Raw genomic sequence first — 17,746 nt, 5'->3', positions numbered from 1 at the left:
TTTGCAATGTCTGGAGTTAGCCCAAATGATAAGGGCGATGAATTACTTGTTTCAGCCACTGACTGATGAGTATGAATGTTGCTGCTCTTTAAGATCCATCAGCTATAATCACGATGTATAATACTGTTAATCCTTATCTATTAGAAGAATTGTGCTATGAAGTTGCCTTTGACAGCATGGAGTAGGGTTAGGTTGCCTCGCTCATCCTTTCCAGTCCTGAGTTTCCATGAGAAACCTTTCTTTTCGCATGCAGATCTTGGCAGCAGGAAGGCTAAATAATGACCACTGTAGTATTCAGGACAGCTACAACAGTATAGCTTCTTTTCCAGGAAAGTAATTGTTTGAGATGCACACAGTTTATACATTCTGTGTGAACAGCACTTAGTTCTACGATACCCTCTGCAGTTCTAATTTATCTTTTTTTAAGTCAATTTGGCATTTTATCAAATTATAGTTGGAAAGGGCATACTTAACACTGTTTCCCTAACACTTAGCAAGACCACATTCATAATTCCTAATTTAGCTCTAATATCTACCTTCAACACACCTTCAGTGATAGCAATTTCACATGTTCCTTAAATATTGATCTGTTTCCTTGATTAAATCTTGAAGTTCAGCAAGTCTAGCAAGGTCAGTGAGAAAAATTTAGCTTAACAGTGGACTTTCCACTGATAAATTTAAAAGACTCCTCTTTGCCAAGAAGTTCATTTGTCATTGATTAAAACTTTTTCTACAGCAGATTTGACCATTAACTCCATAAATGTTAACACATAATTATCCTGGGGATTGGAATGATAGACATTAATTACATCTGTGTGGTATCTTTAGTCAAACATTATAATGGGATGCTCTAGGCTCAATCATTCAACCCAGAATATCCCATGGAAGCATACAGGGATTTCCTTTTTGGTTTTCTGTTGAGAGAAGGACAGACAGACAGACTCAGAGAGACAGCACACGTGCAAGCAGACGCTGCGTGCGTGTGTGTGTGTGTATGTGTAGAATAAGGCCAACTAATTCTCACTTGTAAATGAAGTTTTAAATTAAAAAAACTTCACTGGATGAATATTTCATTGTACTTTCAGAGAAGGCAATCTAACTTAAAAAATACAGATATTATTACATTTCAATGTATGTATAAGGTATTGTAATCAAAGTTCCATGATTTATAAAAAAAGAAAATTAACCTGATGAACTAGGCTTAAGAAAGATCACTAACATAAGCTTCATTATAGTCCACCTGTCTATAGTTCATATTGGAGAACTGCCGACTGACTGGGCCAAGGTACTCAAGAGGTCAGCATTCCTTACAGTGTTTTAGGTATCAATATTTCAGACCTATTACTAGATAACTGATTAAAAATCAGTTCCACTATGCTTTTTTATTCTTATTCTTTTCACGTTTCCCATCCAGGAACCTGAGTAGGGTTTTTTGGTTTGGTTTTTTGTTTGTTTTTCAGTTCATGCCCATAGTAAGTTCATTACTAATAACTGTCTTCAACAAAAGGCCTTTGCTCCCCTACCATGGCAACAGTGCTAATTCACACATTTAAATTTGGCTTTTACATTAAATTTGGTTTTAAATTAACAAATTGGAAACTCTTACAGTTTTCAGTCGCATATGTTTGCTTTTGTTGGGCATGCAACAGATTTGTTGCACAAACCTCTGGTTTTCTGATCTGTTTGCTACTTTAATTATTGAACAAATACCATAACTCAGCCCACATGTTGAGTCCTCTCATGATCATGTTTTATCACGTACTCAATGGTGCTCAAGGTTACTTTGGGAAAGAAGGGAGGTTTACAAAACGCTGTTATATCAGAGCTATGAGAGAACTTCTATACATGTGATATACATGTAATTGCTTTGTTTTTTTAACTGGTTAAAATAATTGAATTTTTGAAAAATGTTTGGTCCCTTGGTTCAAACTGCCCCATGCAAGCTTCCAAAGTTTAGGTTAGTTCTAAAGCAAGGGATGCTAAGAGACTGTATTGTCACACCAATGGCAAATTTTTTGCTGTTGCTTGCCTTGACCTCTACACACATATGTTGGATTGTTATTGCAATAGGACTACTCATGTTTTCAACATTAAGCCTGTGCTTAAGAGATTCTGCAGTCCATTGGAAGTTTAGTCTTTAAAGCAAGAACATGTTAAATGTGTACCTCTTTGTCGCCCATTCTCTGCAAGGCATCACCCAGATGAAAATAAAAGCGTCCATCATTTGTGCCGGGGTCACCAGACTCTAGCCCTTCCTTAAAAAAAAAAAGTGTAAGAGAAATTTCAATAGGACTTCTAAAATAGGCTACCAATTCTATGCAAGAGACAGGCTATGAAATTGGCTATAAAACATAACCACCATGGTAACCCGGAACTTAGGTTGAATGAATACAATACTTCAGTAAAAAACCACTGAGAAATGTTATCAGTTTTCCAAATGCCATGGCCTCTCCCCTCAGTCCCTCCAAGACAGAGGTGTATTCAGAGATGGACACTTGCCCCGACCCTATATACATATACACAAGCACTTTAGAAAGCTGGATTAAGGTTTTATTTTGTAGTATTTCTTCCCAAACACTCAGAAGTATACACAAGCCCTCTCTGGATTTTTCAAGAACCTTACGTTTGCAGCATACTACCAAACTCAAAACAATTTGAGACTCACAGCTGTGTACTTAGGGTTAACCACTAATAAAACAAATACTTGATGTTTAGGAATTGATGAGTCTCAATGTACAAGCTTGTTCCAGTTTATAGGCAGTGATATAGCAATGTAACTCCAACACATAGCTTAAACTGTGATTTGTGATTAGTATGCTTCTACCTTGATGTGTTTTATACATTCCAATTTTATTTTTTACAGGTTAAATATTTACTGTAGGTGAGAAAAGAAAAATACCTTTAGATAGGGTATGCTCTCTGCTATCTTGTTTTCTGCCTTCAGGATGAAGCCATAATGTACTTTGGCAAAGCCATCATTTGGAGCCAGGCTTAGAACCTGTTTGAGAGCAAATGAATTAAATACTCATGTAGGGGTCTGTGCAAATTAACAAACCTGTGCACATATTTTTATTTAGTGATGCAATGACATTTTCTTCCATCGCTGACTCTCAGATAAATTCTTGGCTTGGCTGTACTTTCTTTTCCCCATTCACTCTTGTGCTTCTCCAGAAAAATCTATTACAAGCCAAACTTTAAGGTCTCGGAAGTAAAATTATTCCAACTGGAATCTCTGAATTGCATTGTTTTTTTGTTGTCCGTCTTTCTGCACCCTCTCTCTTGAGTTACAGCATGCTACATTACAGAATTAACACCATTCATTAACACTTAAGTTACCTATCCCAGGTTTGACTAATCTGAAGGAAAGCAGCTGCTTTTGAACAACTCTACCGCACAGTCACGGGAAGCGTAGTGTAGAAATATACCTGAAATAGTTTAAAATTAGATAGGTTTATACTGGTAGCAAACTAGTCTTGGCAAGAGAAAATATACTACGCTGCAAAGCACAGTGAGTACAATTTAGAAAGATGCTGTAAAATAAAGGTTGCATCATGTGATGGGACTGCACAAACCCTGGGATCACAAAGGGCATTCTCAGCACGATAGTGAACTGGAGCACTGTCTGGAAGAGCTTATACTTGCTTGGCCAAGAGAAAGCTATCAGATGGTAATGCAAGGTCTAAGGCAGTAGTGATTCAGTGTGCTTTCAGACTAGAAGGTGATGGATAAATTATTCTTGTACAGTTGTGTGCTGCGCTCTTTGACCAAGACCTAGCGTGCTAAATTAAGCTAAAAGATTTTGTATCCTGAGCAAGATTCAGATAATGTCTGAGTTATAACCTGACTTAATTTTGCAGTAAAGGAAAACCCATAGGTAAATATCCAGAGATAGATATTTCATGGGGACTGTGCAAGAGAAAGACTTGTGAGTATAGGGACAGCTGTAGGAAAGGATCACTGTATGGGGGAGTGTTTCAGGGAAAGGAGGTGTGAAGCTGGCTGGCCTGTGTTCTGAAACATGTACCCCCAACATTACTGAGATAATTTAAGTGCATTTGGTCTGCCTCAGCCAAGGGAAAATTAGAGAATGTCTTGATCTACTTTCCAGCTCCAGGTTTCTATGATGTATATATTCAATATCATTTGTAGCTCTATGCGATATCAATTACATGGTCAAGTTAATCTGTTGTTACACCTCTTCTCTCCTTAAAATAAGGGTGGACAGTCTTATCAGGACAGATCCTCAGTCTGTGAGGATCATCACAAGTGCCTGGGAGTCAGTGGAATTACAGAGGCTGTCACTTGCTGAATGTCTAGCACAGTCACTAAATACAAAACAACGCACAGATGAGCAATTTCTCTTGCCTAAATCCATTTTTGAAGCTACTAAACTTATGCCCTGGATAAAATGTCTGCATACATTATAGCCATTTCCCTCTGCCTTTTCCAGTCACTGTCTAACCTAATTTTTCAAATAAAAATAATTACAAGCAGAACCATAACAAGTCCTCTGGGCCAATTTCTCTGCTTTCTCAAACCTTATTACATACCAACTACATCTGAGCAAAACCAAAATCAGTGCAACGTGGGTATAAAATGTTATGAGTTAAAAATAGCAGCATTTCACTTCTTTTTGCAGAAAATAGCTACTATGAAGGAACAAGCAATTTGAGAATCTGTCTGAAGTCTATAATATGACACATTGTTAACAAAAAGTGAACTTTTATAGTAAGGATGAGCTTGACCCCTAGTATACGAATATGCTACCACCTTATGCAACTTCTGTTTTTTTACTACAGCATTCTGTGTATAATCATTTTGATCCAAGAACCTGTACCTGCAGGGTGAAATAAAATGACTGATAGAAATATTTATTAGCCATATAATTTTGTTACAGTTCCATTAGCTATAGGATAAAGCTATCTGATTAATTAAGACAGAATAGAATTTTCTGTATTACAGTTCATTTAAACTATGCTGAGCTGCATTAAGGCATGATCTACATTCAGAGCCCCTAAAGAGAAGCAAAGAGATACAATCAGCAGAAATTACACTGAAAGTATTTAATGTAAATTGTATTACTCTGTTGCTGTTGCTGCGTGCAATATTAATTATGTTTAGAAATAAGTTTTACTAAACTGCTCACAGCCCATTAAATATTAATCATGAATACAGAAATTAACCTCTGGGGCTATCAATGGCTAATTAGCCAGGGCAGAGTACTGTGCAATGTGGATATTCTGCTTTTGGTACCTGAGATAGCTCAGTCAGAGCTGGCTTATGCATGTCTGTATAATGCTGCACTGAGCCATGCAGACTTGCCTCAGCATGGCAGGCAGAAAAAGTGCTATTAGCAGAGTAACTGGTCTTATAAAGTTCTCTCCACTGTATTTTATCATAATCTGTAGATCTTTGAAAACAAAAATCGCTCTAAATTCTACTAGGACTACTTTTAATGTTATGTTTCTGTGTCCCTAAGTGTAATGTTCAAAAGAAAATGCTTTAAGATTAGAGACAAAACTGAAATCCTCTCCAATTAGACACCATTTTCCATTTGTGGTTCAGCATAAAGTCTGGCAAATGCATATTAGAAAAGTGTATTTTGTGTCCGTTAGACTATACCACACTACAGCTGTAAGTACAAAACTCTTGATATGAAGTTCAGTGTTTATACACATTGCTTCTGTAGCTAAAAGAAGAGACATATCATATTTAAGACATTTGAAATAAAAATGTGAGTATAACACTTCAACAGCTGCTAAGACATAACAAATTTGGAATGGAAAATAGGAATTGAATGGAAAATAAGTAAACTGGCTATTAAATGTAAAGCAGAAAGTTTTCATTCACTAGGATTCCTTGGGCATCTATTCAATTCCTTGGAGATGATGCCAGCTAGAGTTAGTCTGGTCTGAAATGGTATATACTGTAATTCCAGTGTAGGGGGCAGTGCCTGCGAAGGGTCCAGCTGGTTGCACATGCTCAGCCCGTGCCTAACAGACCGGTAACACTGAATTAAGATTGAAATGTTATAGCAGGAAGCAAAGGAGGACATGGGTACCTTTTGCCCAAGAATCTAGCAGATTCCCAGGAAATGAGAAATTTGGAGTCTAGATTCTCCTGCACAGAAGAGTGTTCAACTACTTGGGAACTTGCCTGAGGAGCAGAAACAAGCACCTCATACACAAGAAGTTAGACAACCGCGAAGAAAAGAATGTGACCCAGAGGGGAACGAGCAAGAAGCTGAGCCTTTAGTCAAACAATGGGTATGTTCTCTTGAGGATGAGCCCTGAGCTCTGCTCTCTCTTCCTAGATGCCCATGCCTTCTGCATTAAAGAACACTTGAATAAAACGTATGAACAACCTTACAGTGGGAATCAGAACCCAGGATTCATAAATATTGGAGGCATCTACCGTGCAGCACTGAGTTCACGCTCTTGTCTGTGCTGTCTCACATTTTCTGTCAAATGACTAATTTGTCCTACACTAGGGAGAAGAAGGTTTTAATCATATTACAGAAGTTTCCCAGGTTTCTCAAAAATCATGGGAAGAGTAAGATGTCTCCTGAAGGCTCCGAGAACCACTCTTCACAGTTTGCCCCTCTCTCTATTGACTGTACACAAAGCCTGAGCACCTATGATAGGAGCTCCAAACCATATGTCAATCACTTTCTAAATATGCATTGCAACAGCTGAGCGAAGCACTCAAGAGGAGACCATATGGCCCCTAAGCAATCTGCCCAAAATCGTGTAAGAAGCCTTCAGTATCACCAAGAAGAAAGTAGGTATACGTGAGCTTCTGCCTGTTTCTTTGGCTATATTTCCTTTCTTAAAATTGTTCATGTAAATTTATCCTGAATTACAACAAAGAAAAAAAATTACATTAATGTGTTGGAATTCAACCTGAGGAATAGCCAGAATATGGACAAAACCCACACAACTTAAAAAGAATAAATCCAACTCCTTTTAAGAGGTACTTATTTGTTGCTCTTTTACAAGGACAGAACATCACTATCTATTTCAGTGTTTAGTGAACTGTAAAACAGAGTAATTATACTGGATAAAGTCTACGGAAGCATGGAAAACAATATATTAAAAGTAGACCTGTTCTTATTTTGCATATCTGTTCTTAATCAGGGCAGTGTACACTTCTTCTGAAGTATATCAAACTCAATATCAAAGTAATTACATAGCAAACTCACTACCTTCTTCCATTTACAAAAAATCCTGTGATTATTGATATTGAGAAATTCTAACATCTATATTGTTTGCAGCAAAATACTGAAAAATTGCAAAGGCAAATCTTGCCCAAAAGGAGTATGGTTTTGTTTTTTCAAGTTCCTTGCAGCTTGCAAAGCAGGTTCGGTTAATATATTGTATCTTTAAAAGCTGATGTTTCCAATCCTCTGAGAAATTTTGACAGCAGGCCAAAAATTATTGAACAGAAATGTTTTATGGAGGGACCTACAAAGTAGCCAAAGTAGCAAAGCAAACATTATTCTGGCAACATCTGAGACTGCCAGAGGAGCTTGAGAAAAAAAAAAAAAATGGTATTATAGGGTTCAGCTCCTGCTTCCGACCATGTGGTTGAATGTCCTCCTTCTCTTTGAGAAACCACCTGAGATGAGAATCCCCTCAGACTCCCAGATGTGGGGGACGGAAAACCGGGCCTTTATTCTCAGGAGGTGGTACTAATCATGCTGACTCGTCCCCAGTCTACATAACCAGCCAATTACCGTACTACGCCTGTACTAAACAAGCATTGCAGCAAGTGTGCCAACATCAACAAGACCGTCTCCAATCAGGTGCTGACAGCTTGTGCTCTACGACTGACGTCAAGCTCAGCATCTGTCAGAGAGTTTCCAGATGTTAACGGGGTTTCTAGATCACAGGAGCAGAGTGGCCCTGCCTGGCAGTGAAGTTTCCCCAGCCTGATAACCATAGCGTAAGATAGGAATATAAATCAAATGAACTGTCCACACTACAAGCGTCATGAAAGAAAAACAGAATTTAGGCTGCCTACAAAAATAATGAAAAACCAAAGGTTAAATAGCTGTGTGAGTACTGAACTACTTTATCACATGGTTAGAGATGGTGTTCCTGTAAAGAAACAGGCGTACTTCTGCTCTCCATGTCTTGCAGATAAGACATCTTTTTTCATACTATGCATTACATCTATATGTGTTGTCAATATATTCCAAACCTGGCTACCAGAAGGTATAAGAAGTCAAATATTATCAAGCATATGAAAAACATCTGCATTTCTCTGTCTATGAGGAAAAACATTTAAGCATGAAGGTATTGGGAAATCTGAATTAAAATTAGAAGAACTGCACTAGAAAAAAAATCATATCTATATTAACCCTTCAAAACCAGACGTGTTTAACAACTAAAAAAGTTAAAAGCAAGCAATCTTTAGAATGAACATATGAATGAAAATAATATTTTTCCTTGGCTGGAATGGAAACTCACCTCTTCATATACTTTCTTGGCATTACTGTTATCTCCTATCAGGAGGTAACCAACACCAAGGTCATTCTTGAATGAAGTATCACTAGGAAACAGCTGAACTAATTTCTGTAGAGTAACCAGGGAACCTCTCATGCGACCTAATTTGATTGAACAAGACTTAATTACAACTACAGATATGAGTAACAGTAGCAAGACACTTACACAACATCTAAGAAAACACAAATCAGAGCCAGGTGTTCCACTTTCACCAATGATCAAGAAGCAGAACTTGAAAAAAAACTTGTGCAGATTCGAGTATATTCAGCTGCTGGGTTGTCACTGGGGGTGTAGCCGTACAAGGAATATTTCAGGAAATCACTGCGAATGCGTATCATGCGGTGTTATGGTAGCCTCTAGTGGAGAACCATTCACAGTGTAGCAGTAACAACACTATTTAAGCTTTGGTTGCTCGTTCACACACAGATGTCAAAGTGCTCGACAAAACTAGGTAAACATATCAAAATAAACTTAGTCTTAATTGATTGCGGTTAATTAAAACACATTTCTAGTGTTAAGCAATAGATCCACTATAATTCCATTATGAAATTAATCATGCTTTACGTGCTTAAAATTAAGTACGTTCCTTGACTTCCTAGATGAGGTCTTGCTGAGGAACAGCAAGATCAAAACAAGTTGATATTAAAATCCAACCCATGGGACCAGAACTCTTTTCTCCACCGAAGTTGACTGTGCCTCATATTCTAATCAGCACTTCTTGTACATCACAGAATTGAGATCTAAACTTTCGGATGTTATCCCTGAGTTCAATTCCATTCTTCTCTATGTTTATTGAAAGTTTATTCTGGGTATGTTTACTCTGTGCATGCCATTAATTTCCCTCACCTTCAGTAGAAAAAGAACATTTTCTTCTTTCTCTGTCCATAAAAATTTTTTGACCACCTACCATCATAGCTTCTCATAGCACCTAGTGCACTGTTGTCTACAGGCACTACCGTCATACAAGCTATTATATACACTAGTTCCCTAGAAAAACTTTAAAGAATTTTAAAATATTTTTCATAAGCATTTAAGAGATTAGGAACACAAGTCCTACTGAAAATTCAATGGAATTGGCGCTTTTAAGTCCTTAGTGATCTTTTGAAACTCTTGCTCACATAACTTCCATAATTTTTACACCGTCCTCAAATCTTACCAAGAAACTGCTGCCTGTCTGCTTCTCGTTTCAAGCTCAGTTTTATCAGATCCGAAGGGACATTTGGCAGACTAACCACCTCATCATAGGTGTTGATGGCTTTTTGCAGCATCTCATTACTTCTCATTTTCTCAGCTAAGTCATCTTCAGACTAGAAAGAATCACAAAACCATTATTAGAACACATAATAACCCATTAGTCTTAAAAATAACTTTGTTTTCTTAAAAGGCAAACTATGCGATTGTTAGACTATGGGAATAATTTTAGAATTATCTTTAATGTGTATAATTTTGGCATAACAATGGAAAGCTTATTTGGTTGTGCTTTATGGTAAAGCAGATTAGAATTACTGTTAATTCTTGTTTCCTGCAAACTGTTTGAAAGCATGAGACAATTTGAACCTAAAAAATACATTAACACAGATTTTTAGTTAATATTTGTAGAAGTCATAATTTCTGCTTCTGAAAACAAATTAAGCAATCTGTTTTAATAATACGGAAGAAATGTAAATCGTTGTCTACGGATTGTTTGTATACTAAGCCTCACACTGGCTGTAATACACAGATCAAAGCACACCAAGAAACATTGCTTTCATATATTCTGACACAAATTTATTTACACCCTTTCTTGGAAAAATAATTAGGAATTGGCTTTACTCTTGCATATGTTGATAGATATCTACCCTACAACTCTTTAGAACTTAAATTCATTCATCAAGCTCAGGAGCAGACCAAAGGATATATGAGATCTCTATTGTGAAATTACAGCTTCAGTGAAGCCAAATGGAAGCTACTACTGATTTCACCTGCGGTATGGCACATTCATAATTTGTTTCCACAGCTGAAAAAAAGACGACTATATCTCAAATGGTGAATTTTTAAAGCATTACTTTGAATTGTTTATACAAATGCATGCATTTTCACGTGTTTAATGCATTCTTCCCAAACACTTTATTTTTACTGGTTTATGTTCTTAAGTCAATTAGCAGAGCAAGGTGTAGGTGCATTGCAAGCACTTGCAGGTGCAGAAGCTCTTATTGGTCTATCTAAATTCACTGTTGTATCAATCAAACACATTAACTGAAACAACTTCAACTGTGCTAGCTGCATATGCTGTAGTAAATAGCTAATATCTGGAATCTTTTTGCACTTCTGTCCTTTACTTTTTTTCCTTGGGTTACTTTGAAACTGAGTATGGGAAATACCAAACAATGTGGTTACTCAGCCAAACAGTTGATCAGCTGGTTTCAGAAATAACTTCAGAAATCAGTTTTAAGAAATAATATATTTTCCTGACGTACATTCGCTAGGAATTTGCTTTTCCTTTTTTTGAGGGGATTGCAGGGCAAAGAATAGTAAAAGATACATAAGTAAGAGGCAAAAATTGTGAGCATAAAAATCTGCATAAATTCACCAGTATAAACACTATAAGTAATATAAGGAGGTTTAAGACTTATCTACTCTTCTTTTCAGCCTTAATGATGTTAACAATTTCTGTAGAATATTTTTCATCCGGCCTAAGTGTAGCTCCAGAAATCAAATCAGGAATGGCTCAAATTTCTGAAAAACACTTCTAATTATGAAATCTTTTGCAGAATTTTGGGGGAAACAGTTGCCTTTTAAAGCTATTAGAAGATCCAGAAAAATGAATCTTCATGTCTTATTAGAAACTGAATCTACAAAATTAGCATGTAATGTTGGTTCATGATTCATAGAAATAGAGAAGTACACTCTTGTGGTTAATTCCTGGCCTTTACCCTTACTCTTCTCTGCAGTTTTACCTTTAGTTAGTGATGAGAGAGAGCAAATTTGAATGCGTTGTGTTGGTATAAATACCCATTTAAAAGTAATATGGTGTTACAATGTAAATCCTAAGAATAATCCATCTGTCAGCGAAGCCCATGATTTTCCCATTCCTTCCAACAGCTTCAACCTACACATACTGGATTCAATAAATTGGTCATGTTAATATGAGTGTTCAGTAAAAAGACTTGTATGAGCCTACAAAGGCTACTGAAAATGGAAATGAATTTATAGTTGTTTTTACACATTCCCAGAAAGTGTATGCCAATTATGACTTCAGATCTTGGTCTGCAGGACCTTTTAAGTGTTACTGAAATTCTAGGTTGTGACTAAAAATTGTTGTAAAGAGATAAATGAAGTCATGTTACTGGGGGAAATTCTGAATGAGAATAAGCTTCACAGCTGGCTTCAATGATCTGCCCTCCTCCCTAAAAGCAGTGAGCTAATGAGGAGGCAGGAAGCATATTCTCTTAGATATAATGAGTAGATTCATAAAAAAGGTAAATAGTAAAAGTGTAAGTTAAGAGAGTTAAGTCCACCACATATATTAACTGAAGTGGTCTCCTACCGTAAGAAGGCAAATAGTTCAGCAGACTATCCCTCACAGAGCACTGAAGTATTTGGTCTGCTGCGTATCAAGTGCTTGTGTGATAGTTTTCTGGATAATCGTGGCTTTGGTTTTAGCATGACTATTATTAACCAAGTGAAAACTGGTTGTGACTCCAATTCAAGTGCCTCATTAATTGTATAACAGCACAATTCCCTTCTACGGTGAGGGTTTCATTTTGCTCATCTTGATTAACAGGAGTTCAAGCGATCTTTTATTACACCAAGTGCAGCGGGATTATCCTACTATTTATGAAAATAGAAGGATTATTCTCTTCTCAGACATCCCAACACGGCTCAAAAGTATTATGAATGCAGAGCTTATTTTCCAATGCTTTCTCTTTTTTTGGATGAGAACACCTGAAACAGAACTCACTCCACAAGAAAAGGCTAATTAAGCCTCCTTGCCTACGAATTTGGGTTCTTTATCCTTTAACACTCTCTCTATAAAAGCTCCAAATCCCCTTCTCTATTCCCACTAAGCAAAACACAGCATTTAGCCCAGAGCTGACTGATGTGTTGATTTACCAGCTGCAGCAAACAGTATGTAACAATTAAGTTCTGCCTGTTGTTCCTGCACTAGGACATTAGTTGGGATTTATCTCTTACCTTTCATCTGACAGTTTTCATGATATCTACAGGATATATCTTATTTTTGTGTTATTTACAATACTTCCCACTAGACTAAAGTTAAACAAAAGCTCCCAAAGTACTTGGGGAAGGATAGAGGACTGAAACAGATACAATATGACAGACCACATAATTCTTTTTTTCCTTAGGAAACATCCATAAAATTATAATTGAAGTCTGACTGGGGTTCAGAACTCTTATTGTTAAAAAAGGTTTATTTTATCTTTTTTAGCATTTATGGCTTTTTTTTTTAGTACCTGTGCTTTCCCATATCTTGCTCGAGGACTCTGTGGATATTGACTCACTAATGCTTCAAAGGCCCTTAGAGCTTCTTCAACTTTTCCCTGAAAGGTAGAGATATTTATCAGCAATTCTATCTAACAAAAATGCTGAAGGATGCATGACCTAATAACACATTAGTTTCCCCAATTAAAAAACAAAAACAAAACAAAAAATTGCAGACTGAATCAACAGTTTTCACTCATATTTTTGTTGGGATTGCCTGCTTATGTAAGAGAAATTCATTGTCATTATTTATGAAACAATATTATCTACTTTCCATGGTTAAAATGAATAGCCTTGTTTTTATTTTACTCACTTTCCCTTTGTTGACTGGAAAAAATGCTGAGATGACAACAATCTGTCTATATCAAAACGTAAAGATTCTACTGCTAATAACAAAATCCAAACTGAATGTAACAGAGAATAGAAAGCAACTTCTATACAAATCTAGAATTTCCTCTCTGCGTACCTCACATGACCAGCAGTATCGTAACTACGGTTCTTCTAGGGGAAATACTAGACTCATGCAAATATTACACGTCTGATTTGCTCTAAATTTATCGTGCTTCCTACAAGACAAGCATGATTGTCTGCAATCAAGAGACGCAGGCAGGAAAAGAGAGTCAGCCAACTGACCCTATAGGCTCATCAAAAGTTTCTGTTATGCCTTTCTCTGATCAACCAAGTGTTTAAGTAACAAGAAGCATGAAAACACTTTTTATTTTTGTATTCTAACATGTAAACAAGGCTCCTAGTGAAGAGCAGCAGCAGAAGCAGCCTGAGGTTAGTGTTCTCCATGTAGTAGCCCTTCAGCCCCATCACAGACCTACAGGAACTCTGGGGCTGCATGGATGGCAATGTAAAGCTAAATCTGCACAGTCAGTCTTCTGAAAATGAAGAATAATCCCACACCTGCAGTGACTAAAATGTTTTTTATTGTACTGTACTGAAAATAGTGTATCTCATTGCTCAGTCATCTCAAATCCAGTGTAGAACAAAGACCTGCAGTTGTTCTCCATGCGCTAGGACTGTCTGTGAGGCATACCAGAGTTTTCACAAGATTTACACCCAAAAGACTTAAGGTCTTTCATTTCTAACAGTCACATAGTCTTGCTTCACTATTTAATCTCACATCTGGAAAAGGGACACCTCTGCAAAGGTCCTGTTTTCTGAAACATTCAAATGAAAGAATACGATTGGAAGTTATCAGAGGAGATGACTGAAGAGTTTTTGTTTATTGTTGGGGGTTTTTTGTTTGTTTTTCACAGTCAAGTTATTAAATTCAAAACTGCCAACACTGATTGATCGATGTTAAGGTCTTGCTGCCACTGGTGAGAAGCAGGAACATCTGCTTCGTGCTGTAAGCAGCTGTATGGGAGCAGACGCTCACGGGACACACACAGAATTCCAGCAGAAACAATGCCTACTACAAAGATTTGCACCTAATGCTCACGAAGCATATGAACACTTACTGAGAGATCCATACTAACACGCTTATATTGTCTAAGTGCTCTGATAATAGTTGACTTGAGCACTCAAATGGACAACAGTGATAGGACAGATCTAACCCTGTTCCGTGTGATTAATTTAAGCAGTTTTTTGATGATAGGAATTCAACAGTTAAGCTAAATATTTTCAAGGTTAAAGGTGAGCAAACACACATGAACAGACATACACTCGACTCGAAAAAATTTAAGATAAACTATCCAACAGAAATGAAACTTGAAGGACAAACGTGCACTGAATATTTGATTTAAAAAATGTTAATTTCACAGAAAGTAATCTAAAAGTAATTTTCCCTTTTTGTAAGTTAATTTTTATTGTATTCATTTTTGTTGACTATTTACAGTCTTGAGGGAAACGTTCAAAACTTACTTTTTTACGTAATTTTTCTGCAGCATCTAGTTCAGCTTTAATGGTCTTATCAAACTTGTTTAAGAGCTTTGGCTTCTTCTTCTTTTTAGCTGGAAGAGATTTAAAACCACACAGTTCATTACCTCTTTCGCATTTCACAGCAATTGTTTGGAGTAACCTTTAACTAGAGACTAGTACCGTGCTGGTAAAGTGTACGATTTTCAAATAAGGCAGTTTCAAAATACACTGAAAAGAAATTGATTTCTTACTTATTACAGTCACAAACTCCTGTATGAAAAAGCAATCCTCAGTCATTCAAACTGAGTAATTTTGCAGTCAAGTTTTTAATAAAGCATTTTTCATCTCATATAGTCAAGGATTTTTTTCCAAATGGTTCAATCGACGTGGAAGAACAGAAAGAACTGTTATTTTTCCACATTTATATGGTAGTATGAAAAGTACCATTACCAGAACATGTTAATAATTTCTGAAGTTGTGCCTATATAGGTCTACTTCTTTGTCTAAAACAATTAAAAGAGTTGACAGAAATCATAGTTACTCAGGGTAGGAGGGACTCAAAAAGTCACACAGTCCAACTTCCTGCTGAAAACAGGTTCAACGCTGAAATGTCTGATCAAGACCTCTTTAAGTGATCAAGTTTCCACAGCTTAGCAAGCTATCACATAGTAGCAGAGCAGCAGTATGTAGCAAACCAGTCCTGAAGTAAATTGTGTAAAGCAAATTGCATTTGAAGCAAATTGAAGTAAATTGTGTCAATTTAAACAGCTATTTACTTCATAGCCGTTCACTCTTAAACAATGTCTGTTTGGTTGCATTAAGTATACTAGATGTTAAAAAACATGCAAATACACTACTGAAGGATATGACAGCAGGTAACTGCTTTTCTCCGCATTTGTTATAGCTAAACTGCTTTTGCACTTAATTAAAAAAAACCAGAAAACTTTTCTGACGCAAGTAAGGGAAATACATATTGGCTGACACAAGTAACTACTAGTTATGTATATCTGTAAGTAGTAGCACATATTTTTGCTTAAATTATGCATTACTGTTTTTCCCCTTTATGGACAATAAGTCATTAATAGCATGAAAAGAAGTAAAATTATTATTTTCTTTGTGGAAGTTTAAACAGGGAATGCCATAACTGATATGCGTAAAGCTAAACCCAAACACCATACAGCTTAACATCACAAGATTGCTGCAATGCTGTAGCAAGTATTTTGGATAACCGCTAAGGTTACTGTATTAAAGGTATTGTAACTAGTCATGTTTTATTCTGCTTCCCAAGTCCTCAGGTGCACTGTTCAGGGATGACAAGAGCCATCACATACTACTGGAAGCTGTGCTCATGAATCATTAAGTGATACTTTCTCTCTGAGACTCTGATCCTACACAGAGCTTTAGGCAGACAAATCACTTCATCTGTGTTAAACCTCAGAGAAAGACCAACACCTTAGTTAATGCTAAACCAATCCTAACCCCATCTGAGCATTAGAGGATCTCGTGAGTCTGAGCTGCTTCTGTACAAGATAAAAAAAAAAACTTGACCACCTTTGATTCTTCCTGTGTAAGACACTTACTGTCATGTTCAACACTGAACTCTGACAGCTCTGCATGGAGAGAGTTTTTTCTTACGTTACCTTTAGAAACTATTCTGCAGCATTGGTATGCACAGTTAAATAGATGCTATTGCTTTTCAGGGGCAGGGAGGAAATAGAATTTAAGCAGAATTGAAGCTATCCTACTAAATTCCATTTACTTATTCACAAAGGTCATATGAAGCTTTAAATATAAAAATGTCTTAAGCTCTATAAAGGAAAGGTACTAAAGAAGCAGTGCATTAGGATTATTATATCCCTGTTGATCCTTCTTGTAATAGAAGTGACTGTAATTTTCCAAGGCATTAGCTACCAAGAAGGTAAGAAGGAAAAAAAAAAAAAAAAACCAACAAAACTGTCTGACATACAGGAGTTTACTCCTTTTTCAGGATAAACTACCAAATAGCATACTTTAATATATTGGTTTTGCTCCCCTAAACACTTCAGGTCTTCATTGTACCCTATGACTTTAAATCAAGCATTTATTCTCAAGCACACAATAATGCACTTAAGGAATGTAGTTACCATGGAACTGAACTGACCAAAGAGATGCTTTGCCTTTTTTTTTTTTTAATATAATAATACAGATGGTTTTCATGTCTTTTGTTCATTCCCCATAGATAATATAGTAGAAATGCATTTCAGTCCATGGCCGATTCCAGTCTTGCTATGTCTTACTTTAATATTGACCATTTCATAGAAAAGCGATGTCTTTACTGCATTTTCATGCAGTTAATGATGATAATGATTAAGGAACACAGCACTGGCTCTGTTCCAAGTGTTCATACTCCTTGAATCCAGCAGAACTCACAGAAACAGCTCTCATCACGAGAGCAAGGATCCCTCCACCCCAGACCTTGAGTCCACAGTGACTAACAGGTATGGACAGAAGTTTCTGACATAACGTCATTGGGCCTGAAAAGAACAATCCATAACATGCAAAAGGTTTGTTGGGTTTTGTGGTTTTTATATTTGCTTTTCTCAAAATATGCCAGCTCAGTCTTTTAAGAAACCATTGCTATTTCTAAGGCCTGGCTTGCTCGAGAGTAGGTGTGGATGAACCTGGAAGCATCAGCCCAAGGAGCCAATAAAAGAAAGTGTCCTTCAGGTCTTTTTAGGTTGGTTGAGCTCACAGCTGCTATGTGAAACTGTCATTTGTTGTTAGCAGGAAAACTGAGGCATGTCAGTTCCTCTGGGTAGATGATCTGGGGAGCTTCCAGCTGGACATCAGTTTGTTCCCGTTCTCTAAGTAGGAGGCTGTACATACAAGAAATTATGTAAACCACAACTAAA

At 36.8% G+C, this 17,746-nt stretch overlaps 1 protein-coding gene across 7 annotated transcripts in view; it reads right to left on the bottom strand.

Moving 5' to 3' along the window:
• Window positions 1-17,746, bottom strand: part of ASPH (aspartate beta-hydroxylase) — a 118,438-nt gene that overhangs the window by 22,861 nt on the left and 77,831 nt on the right. For all 7 annotated transcript variants that reach the window (XM_076329645.1, XM_076329647.1, XM_076329649.1 and 4 more), the window contains 6 exons: window positions 14,859-14,947; window positions 12,959-13,045; window positions 9,664-9,814; window positions 8,472-8,608; window positions 2,900-2,998; window positions 2,166-2,255 (listed from right to left, as the gene is read on the bottom strand). In XM_076329645.1, the coding sequence (XP_076185760.1) occupies window positions 2,166-2,255; window positions 2,900-2,998; window positions 8,472-8,608; window positions 9,664-9,814; window positions 12,959-13,045; window positions 14,859-14,947 (653 nt within the window). The remainder of the gene's footprint in view (window positions 1-2,165; window positions 2,256-2,899; window positions 2,999-8,471; window positions 8,609-9,663; window positions 9,815-12,958; window positions 13,046-14,858; window positions 14,948-17,746) is intronic.

This window comes from Aptenodytes patagonicus, chromosome 2, assembly GCF_965638725.1.
Source record: "Aptenodytes patagonicus chromosome 2, bAptPat1.pri.cur, whole genome shotgun sequence".
In the NCBI taxonomy this organism is placed as follows: domain Eukaryota; kingdom Metazoa; phylum Chordata; class Aves; order Sphenisciformes; family Spheniscidae; genus Aptenodytes; species Aptenodytes patagonicus.
This window is presented reverse-complemented; position numbering and strand designations above follow the sequence as displayed.